The following is a 20,580-nucleotide window of genomic DNA, read 5'->3' as shown; positions in this document are numbered from 1 at the left end:
CACTGTGTGTGTGTGTGTCACTGTGTGTGTGTGTGTCACTGTGTGTGTGTGTGTCACTGTGTGTGTGTGTGTGTCACTGTGTGTGTGTGTGTGTCACTGTGTGTGTGTGTGTCACTGTGTGTGTGTGTGTCACTGTGTGTGTGTCACTGTGTGTGTGTCACTGTGTGTGTGTGTGTCACTGTGTGTGTGTGTGTCACTGTGTGTGTGTGTGTGTCACTGTGTGTGTGTGTGTGTCACTGTGTGTGTGTGTGTCACTGTGTGTGTGTCACTGTGTGTGTGTCACTGTCTGTGTGTGTCACTGTGTGTGTGTGTGTCACTGTGTGTGTGTGTGTCACTGTGTGTGTGTGTGTCACTGTGTGTGTGTGTGTCACTGTGTGTGTGTGTGTCACTGTGTGTGTGTGTGTCACTGTGTGTCACTGTGTGTGTGTGTGTGTCACTGTGTGTCACTGTGTGTGTGTGTGTCACTGTGTGTGTGTCACTGTGTGTGTGTGTGTCACTGTGTGTGTGTGTGTCACTGTGTGTGTGTGTGTCACTGTGTGTGTGTGTGTCACTGTGTGTGTGGTGTGTGTGTGTGTGTGTCACTGTGTGTCACTGTGTGTGTGTGTGTCACTGTGTGTCACTGTGTGTGTGTGTGTCACTGTGTGTCACTGTGTGTGTGTGTGTCACTGTGTGTCACTGTGTGTCACTGTGTGTCACTGTGTGTGTGTGTGTGTGCAGGCCACAAGCTGTACATGTTTACAGAGCACAAGAGCTACGTGCAGGGCGTTGCCTGGGACCCACTGGGACTCTACATCGCTACTCTCAGCTGTGATCGGTGACACACACACAGTGACACACACAGTGACACACACACACAGTGACACACACACACAGTGACACACACACACAGTGACACACACAGACACACACACACAGTGACACACACACAGTGACACACACACACAGTGACACACACAGACACACACACACAGTGACACACACAGTGACTCTACATCGCTACTCTCAGCTGTGATCGGTGACACACACACACACACACAGTGACACACACACACAGTGACACACACACAGTGACACACACAGTGACACACACACAGTGACACACACAGTGACACACACACACAGTGACATACACACACAGTGACACACACACACAGTGACACACACAGACACACACACACAGTGACACACACACAGTGACACACACACACAGTGACACACACAGACACACACACACAGTGACACACACAGTGACTCTACATCGCTACTCTCAGCTGTGATCGGTGACACACACACACACACACAGTGACACACACACACAGTGACACACACACAGTGACACACACAGTGACACACACACAGTGACACACAGTGACACACACACACACAGTGACACACACAGTGACACACACACACACAGTGACACACACACAGTGACACACACACAGTGACACACACACTGACACACACACACACACACACAGTGACACACACACACAGTGACACACACACAGTGACACACACACACAGTGACACACACACACAGTGACACACACACACAGTGACACACACACACAGTGACACACACACACAGTGACACACACACACAGTGACACACACACAGTGACACACACACAGTGACACACACACAGTGACACACACACACAGTGACACACACACACAGTGACACACACACACAGTGACACACACAGTGACACACACACACACCGTGACACACAGTGACACACACACACACAGTGACACACACACACAGTGACACACACACACACAGTGACACACACACAGTGACACACACACAGTGACACACACACAGTGACACACAGTGACACACACACAGTGACACACAGTGACACACACACAGTGACACACACACACAGTGACACACACACAGTGACACACACACACACAGTGACACACAGTGACACACACACAGTGACACACACACACAGTGACACACAGAGTGACACACACAGTGACTCTACATCGCCACTCTCAGCTGTGATCGGTGACACACACACAGTGACACACACACACAGTGACACACACACACAGTGACACACACACACAGTGACACACACAGTGACACACACACACACAGTGACATACACAGTGACACACAGTGACACACACACAGTGACACACACAGTGACACACACACAGTGACACACACAGTGACACACACACAGTGACACACACACAGTGACACACACACACAGTGACACACACACAGTGACACACACACACAGTGACACACAGTGACACACAGTGACACACACACACAGTGACACACACACAGTGACACACACACAGTGACACACAGTGACACACACACAGTGACACACACACACACAGTGACACACACAGTGACACACACACAGTGACACACACAGTGACACACACACACAGTGACACACACAGTGACACACACACACAGTGACACACAGTGACACACAGTGACACACACACACAGTGACACACACACAGTGGCACACACAGTGACACACACACACACAGTGACACACACAGTGACTCACACAGTGACACACAAAAGATCCCCCGTATAGCCTTAACAGACTGTAGGGGCAAGTGCTGTTAGCGAGCACCTATGAAGGCCGGAACGGTACACGAGGGGGTGCGTGGCCAGCACCACGCCCGACCGCCTTTGACACACACACACAGTGACACACACACAGTGACACACACACGGTGGCACACACACGGTGGCACACACAGTGACACACACACACACACAGTGACACACACAGTGACACACACACACACACAGTGACACACACAGTGACACACACACGGTGGCACACACAGTGACACACACACACAGTGACACACACACACAGTGACACACACAGTGACTCACACAGTGACACACACAGTGACACACACAGTGACACACACACAGTGACACACACAGTGACTCACATAGTGACACAGTGACACACACAGTGACGCACACACACAGTGACACACACAGTGACACACACAGTGACACACACAGTGACACACACAGTGACACACACACACACAGTGACACACACACAGTGACACACACACACAGTGACACACACACACAGTGACACACACACAGTGACACACACACAGTGACACACACAGTGACACACACACACACAGTGACACACACAGTGACACACACCGTGACACACAGTGACACACACCGTGACACACAGTGACACACACACACTCACACACGCACAGAGTGACACACACACAGAGTGACACACACACAGAGTGACACACACACAGAGTGACACACACACAGAGTGACACACACACAGAGTGACACACACACAGAGTGACACACACACAGAGTGACACACACACAGAGTGACACACACACACAGTGACACACACACAGTGACACACACACAGTGACACACACAGTGACACACATACAGTGACACACACAAAGTGACACACACAAAGTGACACACACACACAGTGACACACACACACAGTGACACACACACACAGTGACACACACACACAGTGACAGACACACACAGTGACACACACAGTGACTCTACATCGCCTCTACATCGTGTATAACACCCAGACACTGTGTGTGTGACTGTGTGTGCAGGATGATGCGTGTGTATAACACCCAGACACTGTGTGTGTGACTGTGTGTGTGTGTGTGTGACTGTGTGTGTGCAGGGTGATACGTGTGTATAACACCCACACACTGTGTGTGTGCGACTGTGTGTGTGACTGTGTGTGTGACTGTGTGTGTGACTGTGTGTGTGTGACTGTGTGTGTGCAGGGTGATGCGTGTGTATAACACCCAGACACTGTGTGTGTGACTGTGTGTGACTGTGTGTGTGTGACTGTGTGTGTGTGACTGTGTGTGACTGTGTGCAGGGTGATGCGTGTGTATAACACCCAGACACTGTGTGTGTGACTGTGTGTGTGACTGACTGCCTGTGTGTGTGACTGACTGCCTGTGTGTGTGACTGTGTGTGTGTGTGACTGTGTGTGTGTGTGTGACTGTGTCTGTGTGTGACTGTGTCTGTCTGTGTGTGTGTGTGTGACTGTGTGTGTGTGGGACTGTGTGTGTGGGACTGTGTGTGTGTGGGACTGTGTGTGTGGGACTGTGTGTGTGGGACTGTGTGTGTGGGACTGTGTGTGTGTGTGTGAGTGTGTGTGGGACTGTGTGTGTGTGTGTGAGTGTGTGTGTGTGTGTGACTCTGACTGTGTGTGTGTGACTGTGTGTGTGTGTCACTGTGTGTGTGACTGTGTGTGCAGGGTGATGCGTGTGTACAACACCCAGACACTGTGTGTGACTGTGTGTGTGTGTCACTGTGTGTGTGTGTGACTGTGTCTGTGTGTGACTGTGTGTGACTGTGTGTGTGTGGGACTGTGTGTGTGGGACTGTGTGTGTGGGACTGTGTGTGAGTCTGTGTGTGACTGTGTGTGTGTGTCACTGTGTGTGACTGTGTGTGCAGGGTGATGCGTGTGTACAACACCCAGACACTGTGTGACTGTGTGTGTGTGTCACTGTGTGTGTGTGTGACTGTGTGTGTGTGTGTCACTGTGTGTGTCTGTGTGTGTGCAGGGTGATGTGTGTGTACAACACCCAGACACTATGTGTGTGACTGTGTGTGTGTGTCACTGTGTGTGTGTCACTGTGTGTGTCTGTGTGTGTGCAGGGTGATGCGTGTGTACAACACCCAGGCACTGTGTGTGACTGTGTGTGTGTGTGTCACTGTGTGTGTGTGACTGTGTGTGTGTGTCACTGTGTGTGTGTCACTGTGTGTGTGTGTCACTGTGTGTGTCTGTGTGTGTGCAGGGTGATGCGTGTGTACAACACCCAGACACTATGTGTGTGACTGTGTGTGTGTGTGACTGTGTGTGTGTGTGTCACTGTGTGTGTGTGACTGTGTGTGTGTGACTGTGTGTGTGTGTCACTGTGTGTGTGTCACTGTGTGTGTGTGTGTCACTGTGTGTGTCTGTGTGTGTGCAGGGTGATGCGTGTGTACAACACCCAGACACTATGTGTGTGACTGTGTGTGTGTGTGTCACTGTGTGTGTGTGTGACTGTGTGTGTATGTCACTGTGTGTGAGTGTGTCACTGTGTGTGTGACTTTGTGTGTGTGTCACTGTGTGTGTGTGTCACTGTGTGTGTGTGTGACTGTGTGTGTATGTCACTGTGTGTGAGTGTGACTGTGTGTGAGTGTGACTGTGTGTGTGTGTCACTGTGTGTGTGTGTCACTGTGTGTGTGTGTCACTGTGTGTGTGACTGTGTGTGTATGTCACTGTGTGTGAGTGTGACTGTGTGTGAGTGTGACTGTGTGTGTGTGTCACTGTGTGTGTGTGTGACTGTGTGTGTGTGTCACTGTGTGTGAGTGTGACTGTGTGTGTGTGTGACTGTGTGTGTGTGTGACTGTGTGTGTGACTGTGTGTGTGTGTCACTGTGTGTGTGTGTGACTGTGTGTGTATGTCACTGTGTGTGAGTGTGACTGTGTGTGTGTGTGTGACTGTGTGTGTGTGTCACTGTGTGTGTGTGTCACTGTGTGTGTGTGTCACTGTGTGTGTGACTGTGTGTGTATGTCACTGTGTGTGAGTGTGACTGTGTGTGAGTGTGACTGTGTGTGTGTGTCACTGTGTGTGTGTGTCACTGTGTGTGTGTGTCACTGTGTGTGTGACTGTGTGTGTATGTCACTGTGTGTGAGTGTGACTGTGTGTGAGTGTGACTGTGTGTGTGTGTCACTGTGTGTGTGTGTCACTGTGTGTGTGTGTCACTGTGTGTGTGTGTGTCACTGTGTGTGTGTGTCACTGTGTGTGTGTGTGACTGTGTGTGTGTGTCACTGTGTGTGTGTGTCACTGTGTGTGTGTGTCACTGTGTGTGTGTGTGTGTCACTGTGTGTGTGTGTCACTGTGTGTGAGTGTGACTGTGTGTGTGTGAGACTGTGTGTGTGTGTCACTGTGTGTGTGTGTCACTGTGTGTGTGTGTGAGACTGTGTGTGTGTGTGTCACTGTGTGTGTGACTGTGTGTGCAGCGTGATGCGTGTGTACAACACCCAGACACTATGTGTGTGACTGTGTGTGTGTGTCACTGTGTGTGTGTGTGACTCTGACTGTGTGTGTGTGTCACTGTGTGTGACTGTGTGTGTGACTGTGTGTGTGTGTCACTGTGTGTGTGTGTGACTGTGTGTGTGACTGTGTGTGTGACTGTGTGTGTGTGTCACTGTGTGTGTGTGTGTGACTGTGTGTGTGTCACTGTGTGTGTGACTGTGTGTGTGTGACTCTGACTGTGTGTGTGTGTCACTGTGTGTGTGTGTCACTGTGTGTGTGACTGTGTGTGTGTGTCACTGTGTGTGTGTGTGACTGTGTGTGTCACTGTGTGTGTGACTGTGTGTGTGTGACTGTGTGTGTGTCACTGTGTGTGTGACTGTGTGTGTGTGTCACTGTGTGTGTGTGTCACTGTGTGTGTGTGTCACTGTGTGTGTGTGTGTCACTGTGTGTGTGTGTGTGACTGTGTGTGTGTGTGTCACTGTGTGTGTGACTGTGTGTGTGACTGTGTGTGTCACTGTGTGTGTCACTGTGTGTGTCACTGTGTGTGTCACTGTGTGTGTGTGTCACTGTGTGTGTGTGTCACTGTGTGTGTGTGTGTCACTGTGTGTGTGACTGTGTGTGCAGGGTGATGCGTGTGTACAACACCCAGACACTATGTATGTGTGTGACTGTGTGTGTGTGACTCTGACTGTGTGTGTGTGTCACTGTGTGTGTGTGTGACTCTGACTGTGTGTGTGTGTCACTGTGTGTGTGTGTGACTGTGTGTGTGACTGTGTGTGTGTGTCACTGTGTGTGTGTGTGACTGTGTGTGTGACTGTGTGTGTGACTGTGTGTGTGTGTCACTGTGTGTGTGTGTGTGACTGTGTGTGTGTCACTGTGTGTGTGACTGTGTGTGTGTGACTCTGACTGTGTGTGTGTCACTGTGTGTGTGTGTCACTGTGTGTGTGACTGTGTGTGTGTGTCACTGTGTGTGTGTGTGACTGTGTGTGTCACTGTGTGTGTGACTGTGTGTGTGTGACTGTGTGTGTGTCACTGTGTGTGTGACTGTGTGTGTGTGTCACTGTGTGTGTGTGTCACTGTGTGTGTGTGTCACTGTGTGTGTGTGTGTGACTGTGTGTGTGTGTGTCACTGTGTGTGTGACTGTGTGTGTGACTGTGTGTGTCACTGTGTGTGTCACTGTGTGTGTCACTGTGTGTGTCACTGTGTGTGTGTGTCACTGTGTGTGTGTGTGTCACTGTGTGTGTGTGTGTCACTGTGTGTGTGACTGTGTGTGCAGGGTGATGCGTGTGTACAACACCCAGACACTATGTATGTGTGTGACTGTGTGTGTGTGACTCTGACTGTGTGTGTGTGTCACTGTGTGTGTGTGTGACTCTGACTGTGTGTGTGTGTCACTGTGTGTGTGTGTGACTGTGTGTGTGACTGTGTGTGTGTGTCACTGTGTGTGTGTGTGACTGTGTGTGTGACTGTGTGTGTGACTGTGTGTGTGTGTCACTGTGTGTGTGTGTGTGACTGTGTGTGTGTCACTGTGTGTGTGACTGTGTGTGTGTGACTCTGACTGTGTGTGTGTCACTGTGTGTGTGTGTCACTGTGTGTGTGACTGTGTGTGTGTGTCACTGTGTGTGTGTGTGACTGTGTGTGTCACTGTGTGTGTGACTGTGTGTGTGTGACTGTGTGTGTGTCACTGTGTGTGTCACTGTGTGTGTGTGTCACTGTGTGTGTGTGTCACTGTGTGTGTGTGTCACTGTGTGTGTGTGTGTGACTGTGTGTGTGTGACTGTGTGTGTGTCACTGTGTGTGTGACTGTGTGTGTCACTGTGTGTGTCACTGTGTGTGTCACTGTGTGTGTCACTGTGTGTGTCACTGTGTGTGTCACTGTGTGTGTGTGTGTCACTGTGTGTGTGTGTGTCACTGTGTGTGTGTGTGTCACTGTGTGTGTGACTGTGTGCAGCGTGATGCGTGTGTACAACACCCAGACACGCCGAGTGGCGTTCAACGTCAGCAAACTCCCCTCGCTCACCGGCTCCGCAACCGCACACCGCGAGGTAACCGCGGCAACCGCACACCGCGAGGTTACCGCGGCAACCGCACGAAACGCCACGAGGTGTGACCATGGCAACCACCGATCCTCAACCACACACGCACATTAACCTGGCTGTGTTGGTTAACGTGGTGGTAGTGGTTGTTGTTGACGTGGTGGTGGTGGTTGTTGTTGTTGACGTGGTGGTAGTGGTTGTTGTTGTTGACGTGGTGGTAGTGGTTGTTGTTGTTGACGTGGTGGTAGTGGTTGTTGTTGACGTGGTGGTGGTGGTTGTTGTTGACGTGGTTGTAGTGGTCGTTGTTGTTGACGTGGTGGTAGTGGTTGTTGTTGACGTGGTGGTGGTGGTTGTTGTTGACGTGGTTGTAGTGGTCGTTGTTGTTGACGTGGTGGTAGTGGTTGTTGTTGTTGACGTGGTGGTAGTGGTTGTTGTTGTTGACGTGGTGGTGGTGGTTGTTGTTGACGTGGTGGTAGTGGTTGTTGTTGACGTGGTGGTGGTTGTTGTTGACGTGGCTGTAGTGGTTGTTGTTGACGTGGTGGTGGTTGTTGTTGGATGTTGTTGTAGTGAGTGTTGTGGTTGTTGACGTTGTTGTAGTGGTTGTTGACGTGGTTGTTGACGTGGTTGTTGTTGTTGACTTGGTTGTTGTTGACGTGGTTGTTGTGGTTGTTGTTGACGTTGTTGACGTGGTGGTTGACGTGGTTGTTGTTGTTGACATGGTGGTGGTTGTTGTTGACATGTTGGTGGTGGTGGTTGTTGTTGACGTGGTGGTGGTGGTTGTTGTTGTTGACGTGGTGGTAGTGGTTGTTGTTGACGTGGTGGTAGTGGTTGTTGTTGACGTGGCTGTAGTGGTTGTTGTTGACGTGGTGGTGGTGGTTGTTGTTGGATGTTGTTGTAGTGAGTGTTGTGGTTGTTGACGTTGTTGTAGTGGTTGTTGACGTGGTTGTAGTGGTTGTTGACGTGGTTGTTGTTGTTGACTTGGTTGTTGTTGACGTGGTTGTTGTGGTTGTTGTTGACGTTGTTGACGTGGTGGTTGACGTGGTTGTTGTTGTTGACGTGGTGGTAGTGGTCGTTGTTGTTGACGTGGTGGTAGTGGTTGTTGTTGACGTGGTTGTAGTGGTCGTTGTTGTTGACGTGGTGGTAGTGGTTGTTGTTGTTGACGTGGTGGTAGTGGTTGTTGTTGTTGACGTGGTGGTGGTGGTTGTTGTTGACGTGGCTGTAGTGGTTGTTGTTGACGTGGTGGTAGTGGTTGTTGTTGACGTGGTGGTAGTGGTTGTTGTTGACGTGGCTGTAGTGGTTGTTGTTGACGTGGTGGTAGTGGTTGTTGACGTGGTGGTAGTGGTTGTTGTTGTTGACGTGGCTGTAGTGGTTGTTGTTGACGTGGTGGTAGTGGTTGTTGACGTGGTGGTAGTGGTTGTTGTTGACGTGGTGGTAGTGGTTGTTGTTGTTGACGTGGTGGTAGTGGTTGTTGTTGTTGACGTGGTGGTAGTGGTTGTTGACGTGGTGGTAGTGGTTGTTGTTGTTGACGTGGCTGTAGTGGTTGTTGTTGACGTGGTGGTAGTGGTTGTTGACGTGGTGGTAGTGGTTGTTGTTGACGTGGTGGTAGTGGTTGTTGTTGTTGACGTGGTGGTAGTGGTTGTTGTTGTTGACGTGGTGGTGGTGGTTGTTGTTGACGTGGCTGTAGTGGTTGTTGTTGACGTGGTGGTAGTGGTTGTTGTTGACGTGGTGGTAGTGGTTGTTGTTGTTGACGTGGCTGTAGTGGTTGTTGTTGACGTGGTGGTAGTGGTTGTTGACGTGGTGGTAGTGGTTGTTGTTGACGTGGCTGTAGTGGTTGTTGTTGACGTGGTGGTGGTTGTTGTTGGATGTTGTTGTAGTGAGTGTTGTGGTTGTTGACGTTGTTGTAGTGGTTGTAGTGGTTGTTGACGTGGTTGTTGTTGTTGGCTTGGTTGTTGTTGACGTGGTTGTTGTTGACGTGGTGGTTGACGTGGTTGTTGTTGTTGACGTGGTGGTAGTTGTTGTTGACATGGTGGTGGTTGTGGTTGTTGTTGACGTGGCTGTAGTGGTTGTTGTTGACGTGGTGGTAGTGGTTGTTGTTGACGTGGTGGTAGTGGTTGTTGTTGTTGACGTGGTGGTAGTGGTTGTTGTTGACGTGGTGGTAGTGGTTGTTGTTGTTGACGTGGTGGTAGTGGTTGTTGTTGACGTGGTGGTAGTGGTTGTTGTTGTTGACGTGGCTGTAGTGGTTGTTGTTGACGTGGCTGTGGTTGTTGTTGTTGACGTGGTGGTAGTGGTTGTTGTTGTTGACGTGGCTGTAGTGGTTGTTGTTGACGTGGTGGTAGTGGTTGTTGTTGTTGACGTGGTTGTTGTTGTTGACGTGGTGGTGGTGGTTGTTGTTGTTGACGTGGTGGTAGTGGTTGTTGTTGACGTGGTGGTGGTGGTTGTTGTTGGATGTTGTTGTAGTGAGTGTTGTGGTTGTTGACGTTGTTGTAGTGGTTGTTGACGTGGTTGTTGTTGTTGGCTTGGTTGTTGTTGACGTGGTTGTTGTGGTTGTTGTTGACGTGGTGGTTGACGTGGTTGTTGTTGTTGACGTGGTGGTGGTTGTTGTTGACATGGTGGTGGTAGTGGTTGTTGTTGACGTGGTGGTAGTGGTTGTTGTTGTTGTTGACGTGGTTGTAGTGGTTGTTGGCGTGGTGGTAGTGGTCGTTGTTGTTGACGTGGTTGTAGTGGTTGTTGTTGACGTGGTTGTAGTGGTTGACGTTGACGTGGTTGTTGTTGTTGTTGACAGGTGAAGATGGGCCGCATGTTTCACGACGACAGCATGAGGTCCTTCTTCCGGCGTCTTGCGTTCACACCGGACGGCTCGCACCTCCTGGCGCCAGGTGCGGTGCACGCTGCCTCACCACAGCAGTGGAGAGAACATGGCGACGGTGGTGGTGACGATGGTGGTGGTGGTGGCGGTGGTGGTGACTTTGGTGGTGATGATGGTGGTGGTGGTGGCGGTGGTGATGACTTTGGTGGTGATGATGGTGGTGGTGGCGGTGGTGATGGTGGCGGTGATGGTGGCGGTGGTGGTGGTGAGGGTGGTGGTGAGGGTGGTGAGGGTGGTGGCGGTGACGGTGGTGGTGGCGGTGGTGGTGACGGTGGTGGTGATGATGGTGGTGGTGGCGGTGGTGGTGGTGGCGGCGGTGATGGTGGCGGTGGTGGTGGTGAGGGTGGTGGTGGTGGTGGTGGTGGTGGTGAGGGTGGTGGTGGCGGTGGTGGCGGCGGTGATGGTGGCGGTGGTGATGGTGGTGGTGGTGACTGTGGTGACGGTGGTGGCGATGGTGGTGGTGGTGGTGGTGATGGTGGTGATGGTGATGATGGTGGTGGTGAGGGTGGTTGTGTTGCTGAGTTCCGTGTGCTCTATCCGCAGCTGGCTGCATCGAGTCGGGAGACTCCGTCATGAACACAACCTACGTGTTCTCACGGAGCAACCTCAAGAAGTGAGCTGGGTGGGGTTCACGGTGGCCGTGTGGGTGGGTGGGTGGGGTTCACGGTGGCCGTGTGGGTGGGTGGGTGGCCGTGTGGGTGGTGGGTGGGGTTCACGGTGGCCGTGTGGGTGGTGGGTGGCCGTGTGGGTGGGTGGGGTTCACTGTGGCCGTGTGGGTGGGTGGGTGGCCGTGTGGGTGGGTGGGGTTCACGGTGGCTGTGTGGGTGGGTGGGTGGCCGTGTGGGTGGTGGGTGGGGTTCACGGTGGCCGTGTGGGTGGTGGGTGGGGTTCACGGTGGCTGTGTGGGTGGGTGGGTGGCCGTGTGGGTGGGTGGGTGGGGTTCACGATGGCTGTGTGGGTGGGTGGCCGTGTGGGTGGGTGGCCGTGTGGGTGGGTGGGTGGCTGTGTGGGTGGTGGGTGGGGTTCACGGTGGCCGTGTGGGTGGTGGGTGGGGTTCACGATGGCTGTGTGGGTGGGTGGCCGTGTGGGTGGGTGGCCGTGTGGGTGGGTGGGTGGCTGTGTGGGTGGTGGGTGGGGTTCACGGTGGCCGTGTGGGTGGGTGGGTGGCCGTGTGGGTGGGTGGGTGGGGTTCACGGTGGCCGTGTGGGTGGGTGGGTGGCCGTGTGGGTGGGTGGGTGGGGTTCACGGTGGCCGTGTGGGTGGGTGGGTGGCCGTGTGGGTGGGTGGGTGGGGTTCACGGTGGCCGTGTGGGTGGGTGGGTGGCCGTGTGGGTGGGTGGGTGGGGTTCACGGTGGCCGTGTGGGTGGTGGGTGGGGTTCACGATGGCTGTGTGGGTGGGTGGCCGTGTGGGTGGGTGGCCGTGTGGGTGGGTGGGGTTCACGATGGCCGTGTGGGTGGGTGGGTGGGGTTGACGATGGCCGTGTGGGTGGGTGGGTGGGTGGGTGGGGTTCACGATGGCCGTGTGGGTGGGTGGGTGGGGTTCACGATGGCCGTGTGGGTGGGTGGGTGGGGTTCACGATGGCCGTGTGGGTGGGTGGGTGGGGTTCACGGTGGCCGTGTGGGTGGGTGGGTGGGGTTCATGATGGCCGTGTGGGTGGGTGGGTGGGGTTCACGATGGCCGTGTGGGTGGGTGGGGTTCACGATGGCCGTGTGGGTGGGTGGGTGGGGTTCACGGTGGCCGTGTGGGTGGGTGGGGTTCACGATGGCCGTGTGGGTGGGTGGGGTTCACGGTGGCCGTGTGGGTGGGTGGGTGGGGTTCACGGTGGCCGTGTGGGTGGGTGGGTGGGGTTCACGATGGCCGTGTGGGTGGGTGGGTGGGGTTCACGATGGCCGTGTGGGTGGGTGGGTGGGGTTCACGGTGGCCGTGTGGGTGGGTGGGGTTCACGGTGGCCTTGTGGGTGGTGAGTGGGTGGGGTTCACGATGGCCGTGTGGGTGGTGAGTGGGTGGGGTTCACGGTGGCCGTGTGGGTGGGTGGGTGGGGTTCACGATGGCCGTGTGGGTGGGTGGGTGGGGTTCACGGTGGCCGTGTGGGTGGGTGGGGTTCACGGTGGCCTTGTGGGTGGTGAGTGGATGGGGTTCACGGTGGCCGTGTGGGTGGGTGGGGTTCACGGTGGCCGTGTGGGTGGGTGGGTGGAGTTCACGGTGGCCATGTGGGTGGTGAGTGGGTGGTGAGTGGGTGGGGTTGACGAGGGCTCTCCCACCCGTCTTTGTATCCCCCAGGCCTTTGGCTCACCTGCCCTCCCCAGGCAAGGCCACAGTGGCTGTGCGCTGCTGTGCACAGCTGTTCAGCCTCCGCCCCTCACCAGCCGGTGGTGAGCACCACCCTCACCACCCTCACCACCCTCACCACCCTCACCAGCATCACCACCACCCTCACCACCCTCACCACCACCCTCACCACCACCCTCACCACCCTCACCACCCTCACCACCCTCACCACCACCCTTACCACCCTCACCAACCTCACCACCCTCACCAGCATCACCACCACCCTCACCACCCTCACCACCCTCACCACCACCCTCACCACCCTCACCACCACCCTCACCACCCTCACCACCCTCACCACCACCCTCACCACCCTCACCACCCTCACCACCCTCACCAGCATCACCACCACCCTCACCACCCTCACCACCCTCACCAGCATCACCACCACCCTCACCACCCTCACCACCCTCACCAGCATCACCACCACCCTCACCACCCTCACCACCCTCACCACCCTCACCACCACCCTCACCACCCTCACCAGCATCACCACCACCCTCACCACCCTCACCACCCTCACCACCCTCACCACCACCCTCACCACCCTCACCACCCTCACCACCACCCTCACCACCCTCACCACCCTCACCACCCTCACCACCACCCTCACCACCCTCACCACCCTCACCAGCATCACCACCACCCTCACCACCCTCACCACCCTCACCAGCATCACCACCACCCTCACCACCCTCACCACCCTCACCACCCTCACCACCCTCACCAGCATCACCACCACCCTCACCACCCTCACCACCCTCACCACCCTCACCAGCATCACCACCACCCTCACCACCCTCACCACCCTCCTCACCACCCTCACCACCCTCACCACCCTCACCACCCTCACCAGCATCACCACCACCCTCACCACCCTCACCACCCTCACCAGCATCACCACCCTCACCACCCTCACCACCCTCACCAGCATCACCACCACCCTCACCACCCTCACCACCACCCTCACCACCCTCACCACCCTCACCACCCTCACCACCACCCTCACCACCCTCACCACCCTCACCACCCTCACCAGCATCACCACCACCCTCACCACCCTCACCACCCTCACCACCACCCTCACCACCCTCACCACCCTCACCACCACCCTCACCACCCTCACCACCCTCACCACCACCCTCACCACCCTCACCACCCTCACCACCCTCACCAGCATCACCACCACCCTCACCACCCTCACCACCCTCACCAGCATCACCACCACCCTCACCACCCTCACCACCCTCACCACCCTCACCAGCATCACCACCACCCTCACCACCCTCACCACCCTCACCACCCTCACCAGCATCACCACCACCCTCACCACCCTCACCACCCTCCTCACCACCCTCACCACCCTCACCACCCTCACCACCCTCACCAGCATCACCACCACCCTCACCACCCTCACCACCCTCACCAGCATCACCACCCTCACCACCCTCACCACCCTCACCAGCATCACCACCACCCTCACCACCCTCACCACCACCCTCACCACCACCCTCACCACCCTCACCACCCTCACCACCCTCACCACCACCCTCACCACCCTCACCACCCTCACCACCCTCACCAGCATCACCACCACCCTCACCACCCTCACCACCCTCACCACCACCCTCACCACCCTCACCACCCTCACCACCACCCTCACCACCCTCACCACCCTCACCACCACCCTCACCACCCTCACCACCCTCACCACCCTCACCAGCATCACCACCACCCTCACCACCCTCACCACCCTCACCAGCATCACCACCACCCTCACCACCCTCACCACCCTCACCACCCTCACCAGCATCACCACCACCCTCACCACCCTCACCACCCTCACCACCCTCACCAGCATCACCACCACCCTCACCACCCTCACCACCCTCCTCACCACCCTCACCACCCTCACCACCCTCACCACCCTCACCAGCATCACCACCACCCTCACCACCCTCACCACCCTCACCAGCATCACCACCCTCACCACCCTCACCACCCTCACCAGCATCACCACCCTCACCACCCTCACCACCCTCACCAGCATCACCACCCTCACCACCTTCACCACCCTCACCACCCTCACCAGCATCACCACCCTCACCACCCTCACCACCCTCACCACCTTCACCGCCCTCACCACCCTCACCACCTTCACCACCCTCACCGCCCTCACCACCCTCACCACCCTCACCACCCTCACCGCCCTCACCACCCTCACCACCCTCACCACCCTCACCAGCCTCACCACCCTCACCACCCTCACCACCATCACCACCCTCACCACCCTCACCACCCTCACCACCCTCACCGCCCTCACCACCATCACCACCCTCACCACCCTCACCAGCATCACCACCCTCACCACCCTCACCACCCTCACCACCCTCACCGCCCTCACCGCCCTCACCACCTTCACCACCCTCACCACCCTCACCACCCTCACCGCCCTCACCACCATCACCACCCTCACCACCCTCACCAGCATCACCGCCCTCACCGCCCTCACCACCCTCACCACCCTCACCACCCTCACCACCCTCACCGCCCTCACCACCATCACCACCCTCACCAGCATCACCACCCTCACCACCCTCACCACCCTCACCACCATCACCAGCATCACCACCCTCACCACCCTCACCACCCTCACCAGCATCACCACCCTCACCACCCTCACCGCCCTCACCACCACCCTCACCACCCTCACCACCCTCACCTCACCACCACCACCCTCACCACCACCCCTCACCACCACCCTCACCACCCTCACCACCCTCACCACCACCCTCACCTCACCACCATCACCACCCTCACCACCACCACCCTCGCTACCCACACCACCATCACCACCATCACCACCACCACCACCACCACCCTCGCTACCCACACCACCATCACCACCATCACCACCACCACCACCACCACCCTCGCTACCCACACCACCATCACCACCATCACCACCACCACCACCCGCGCCACCACCCATGTCTCCCATCCCGTGTCTCCACTCACTCTCACCCCACCCCCCGTGTGTCCCACCCCACCCCGTGTCTCCCACCCCCCCCCGTGTCTCCCACCCCCCCCCCCGTGTCTCCACTCACTCTCACCCCACCCCCCGTGTGTCCCACCCCGTGTCTCCCACCCCCCCCCCCCCCGTGTCTCCACTCACTCCCCCCGTGTCTCCCACCCCCCCCCGTGTCTCCACTCACTCCCCCCGTTCCTGGAGCTGCCCTACCGTGTCTCCTACCCCCCGTGTCTCCCCCCCCCCCCCTGTGTCTCCACTCACTTTCCCCCCCTCCCCCCGTGTCTCCCAACCCCCCCCCCGTGTCTCCCACCCCCCCCCCGTGTCTCCACTCACTCCCCCCGTGTCTCCCACCTCCCCCCCCCCGTGTCTCCACTCACTCCCCCCGTTCCTGGAGCTGCCCTACCGTGTCGCATACCCCCCGTGTCTCCCCCCCCCCCCGTGTCTCCACTCACTCCCCCCCCCCCCGTGTCTCCCACCCCCCCCCGTGTCTCCCACCCCCCCCCGTGTCTCCACTCACTCCCCCCGTGTCTCCCACCCCCCCCGTGTCCCCAGCGTCTCCCCCGTTCCTGGAGCTGCCCTACCGAGTGCTGGTGGCGGTGGCGACGGAGGACGCGGTCCTCCTGTACGACACCCAGCACGCCGCTCCCTTCGCCTCAATCTCGAGCCTGCACTACCACACGCTCAGCGACCTCGCCTGGTACACCACCACAACAACCACAACCACCACAACCACAACCACCGTCACCACAACCACCAACACAACCACCACCACCAACACACCCAGCACGCCGCTCCCTTCGCCTCCATCTCGAGCCTGCACTACCACACGCTCAGCGACCTCGCCTGGTACACCACCACAACAACCACAACCACCACAACCACAACCACCGTCACCACAACCACCAACACAACCACCACCACCACACACCCAGCACGCCGCTCCCTTCGCCTCCATCTCGAGCCTGCACTACCACACGCTCAGCGACCTCGCCTGGTACACCACCACCACAACCACCACCACAACCACCAACAACACCGTCACCACCACCGTCACCACCACCACCACACACCCAGCACGCCGCTCCCTTCGCCTCCATCTCGAGCCTGCACTACCACACGCTCAGCGACCTCGCCTGGTACACCACCACAACCACCGTCACCACCACCACAATCACCACCAACACAACCAACACCGTCACCACAACCACCGTCACCACAACCACCATCACCACCGTCACAACCACCGTCACCACCACCACCGTCACCACAACCACCGTCACCACAACCACCATCACCACCACCATCACCACAACCACCGTCACCACCACCATCACCACCGCCGTCACCATCGCCACCACCAACACCATCACCACCATCATCACCATCACCACCACCAACACCACCTTCACCACCTTCACCACCACCATCACCACCATCACCACCATCACCACCACCGTCACCACCAACACCACATGTCACCACCGTCATTGCCACCTCCGTCACCACCACCAATACCACCACTAACACCACCACCTCCGTCACCACCAATGTCACCACTGCCGTCACCACCTCCATCACCACCACCGTCACCACCAACACAGCATAACACCACCGTGACACCGTCACCACCACCGTCACCACCTCCGTCACCACCAACACAGCATAACACCACCGTGACACCGTCACCACCACCGTCACCACCACCGTCACCACCAACACAGCATAACACCACCGTGACACCGTCACCAACACCGTCACCACCTCCATCACCACCACCGTCACCACCAACACAGCATAACACCACCGTGATACCGTCACCACCACCGTCACCACCACCGTCACCACCAACACAGCATAACACCACCGTGACACCGTCACCACCACCGTCACCACCACCGTCACCACCAACACAGCATAACACCACCGTGACACCGTCACCACCGCCGTCACCACCTTCACAGCACCATGACCCCCGTGGGTGGGTGGGTGGGTGAGTGGGTGGGTGGGTGAGTGGGTGGGTGGGTGAGTGGGTGGGTGGGTGGGTGGGTGAGTGGGTGGGTGGGTGGGTGAGTGGGTGGGTGGGTGAGTGGGTGGGTGGGTGGGTGGGGTGGGTGAGTGGGTGGGTGGGTGGGTGGGTGGGTGAATGAGTGGGTGGGTGGGTGGGTGAATGAGTGGGTGGGTGAGTGGGTGGGTGAATGGGTGGGTGAATGGGTGAGTGGGTGGATGGGTGGGTGGGTGAGTGAGTGGTGGATGGGTGGGTGGGTGAGTGGGTGGGTGAGTGAATGAGTGGGTGGGTGAATGAGTGGGTGAGTGGGTGGGTAAATGAGTGGGTGAGTGGGTGGGTGGGTGAGTTAGTGGGTGGGTGGGTGAATGAGTGGGTGAGTGGGTGGGTGAGTGAGTGGGTGGGTGAATGAGTGGTTGAATGAGTGGGTGAGTGGTTGGGTGAGTTGGGAGCTGAGCGATTGAATGAATGAGTGAGTGACTCACCCAGCCCTCCCTCACCCCCCCCTCCCTCACCACCCTCCTTCCCTCACCCTCCCTCACCCCCCCCTCCCTCACCCCCCCTCCCTCACCCCCTCACCACCTCACCCACCCCTCCCTCCCTCCCTCACCCCCCCTCCCTCCCTCACCCCCCCCTCCCTCCCTCACCCCCCCCTCCCTCACCCCCCCTCACCCCCCCTCCCTCACCCCCCCTCCCTCACCCCCCCTCACCACCCCTCACCACCCCTCCCTCACCCTCCCTCACCCTCCCTCACCCCCCCAGGTCCGCTGACGGCTCCCTGTTGGCAATCTCCTCCACCGATGGCTACTGCTCCTTCGCCGTGTTTGCCGCGGGGGAGTTGGGCGAGGCCCTGACCCCCTCGGAGACCCCCTCGAAAGGGGGGACCCCCTCGACAGGGGGGACCCCCTCGACAGGGGGGACCCCCTCGGGGACCCCCTCAGGGACCCCCACGGGGGGGCCCCCCACTCCGGCAGGAGTCGGGACCCCCAGCCCCCCGGAGCAGAAGCCTAAGAAACGCGGGTCACGTGACCAGGCGGCGTCCAATCGCAGTGCGGCGGTGAGGGAGGGCGCGTAGACCACACAGACTCACCACAGACTCACCGTAGACTCACCAGAGACTCACCAGAGACTCACCGTAGACTCACCAGAGACTCACCGCAGACTCACCAGAGACTCACCACAGACTCACCAGAGACTCACCAGAGACTCACCAGAGACTCACCGTAGACTCACCGTAGACTCACCAGAGACTCACCAGAGACTCACCACAGACTCACCACAGACTCACCAGAGCCTCACCAGAGACTCACCGCAGACTCACCAGAGACTCACCACAGACTCACCGTAGACTCACCAGAGACTCACCAGAGACTCACCAGAGACTCACCACAGACTCACCACAGACTCACCAGAGACTCACCAGAGACTCACCACAGACTCACCAGAGACTCACCACAGACTCACCAGAGACTCACCGCAGACTCACCACAGACTCACCAGAGACTCACCACAGACTCACCAGAGACTCACCAGAGACTCACCACAGACTCACCACAGACTCACCAGAGACTCACCGCAGACTCACCAGAGACTCACCAGAGACTCACCAGAGACTCACCACAGACTCACCACAGACTCACCAGAGACTCACCAGAGACTCACCAGAGACTCACCAGAGACTCACCGCAGACTCACCACAGACTCACCAGAGACTCACCAGAGACTCACCACAGACTCACCGCAGACTCACCGCAGACTCACCAGAGACTCACCACAGACTCACCAGAGACTCACCACAGACTCACCAGAGACTCACCAGAGACTCACCACAGACTCACCAGAGACTCACCAGAGACTCACCGTAGACTCACCAGAGACTCACCAGAGACTCACCACAGACTCACCAGAGACTCACCGTAGACTCACCAGAGACTCACCGTAGACTCACCAGAGACTCACCACAGACTCACCAGAGACTCACCGTAGACTCACCAGAGACTCACCGCAGACTCACCAGAGACTCACCAGAGACTCACCAGAGACTCACCAGAGACTCACCAGAGACTCACCAGAGACTCACCGCAGACTCACCAGAGACTCACCAGAGACTCACCAGAGACTCACCGCAGACTCACCAGAGACTCACCGCAGACTCACCAGAGACTCACCAGAGACTCACCAGAGACTCACCAGAGACTCACCACAGACTCACCAGAGACTCACCGCAGACTCACCAGAGACTCACCGTAGA

General features: G+C 57.2%; 1 protein-coding gene across 1 annotated transcript in view; it reads left to right on the top strand.

Moving 5' to 3' along the window:
• Positions 1 to 740: 740 nt before the first annotated feature.
• Positions 741 to 20,580, top strand: part of LOC144955351 (chromatin assembly factor 1 subunit B-like) — a gene marked incomplete at its 3' end in the record, with an annotated part of 29,920 nt that continues 10,080 nt past the window's right edge. The window contains exons 1-7 of the mRNA XM_078885598.1: positions 741 to 814; positions 8,017 to 8,110; positions 10,884 to 10,977; positions 11,511 to 11,580; positions 13,249 to 13,340; positions 16,880 to 17,024; positions 19,092 to 19,386. Of these exons, the coding sequence (XP_078741724.1) occupies positions 8,021 to 8,110; positions 10,884 to 10,977; positions 11,511 to 11,580; positions 13,249 to 13,340; positions 16,880 to 17,024; positions 19,092 to 19,386 (786 nt within the window). The remainder of the gene's footprint in view (positions 815 to 8,016; positions 8,111 to 10,883; positions 10,978 to 11,510; positions 11,581 to 13,248; positions 13,341 to 16,879; positions 17,025 to 19,091; positions 19,387 to 20,580) is intronic.

Source organism: Lampetra fluviatilis, unplaced genomic scaffold, assembly GCF_964198595.1.
Source record: "Lampetra fluviatilis unplaced genomic scaffold, kcLamFluv1.1 SCAFFOLD_953, whole genome shotgun sequence".
NCBI lineage: Eukaryota > Metazoa > Chordata > Hyperoartia > Petromyzontiformes > Petromyzontidae > Lampetra > Lampetra fluviatilis.
The sequence above is the reverse complement of the archived record's forward strand: the minus strand, read 5'-3'. Positions and strand labels throughout refer to the sequence as shown.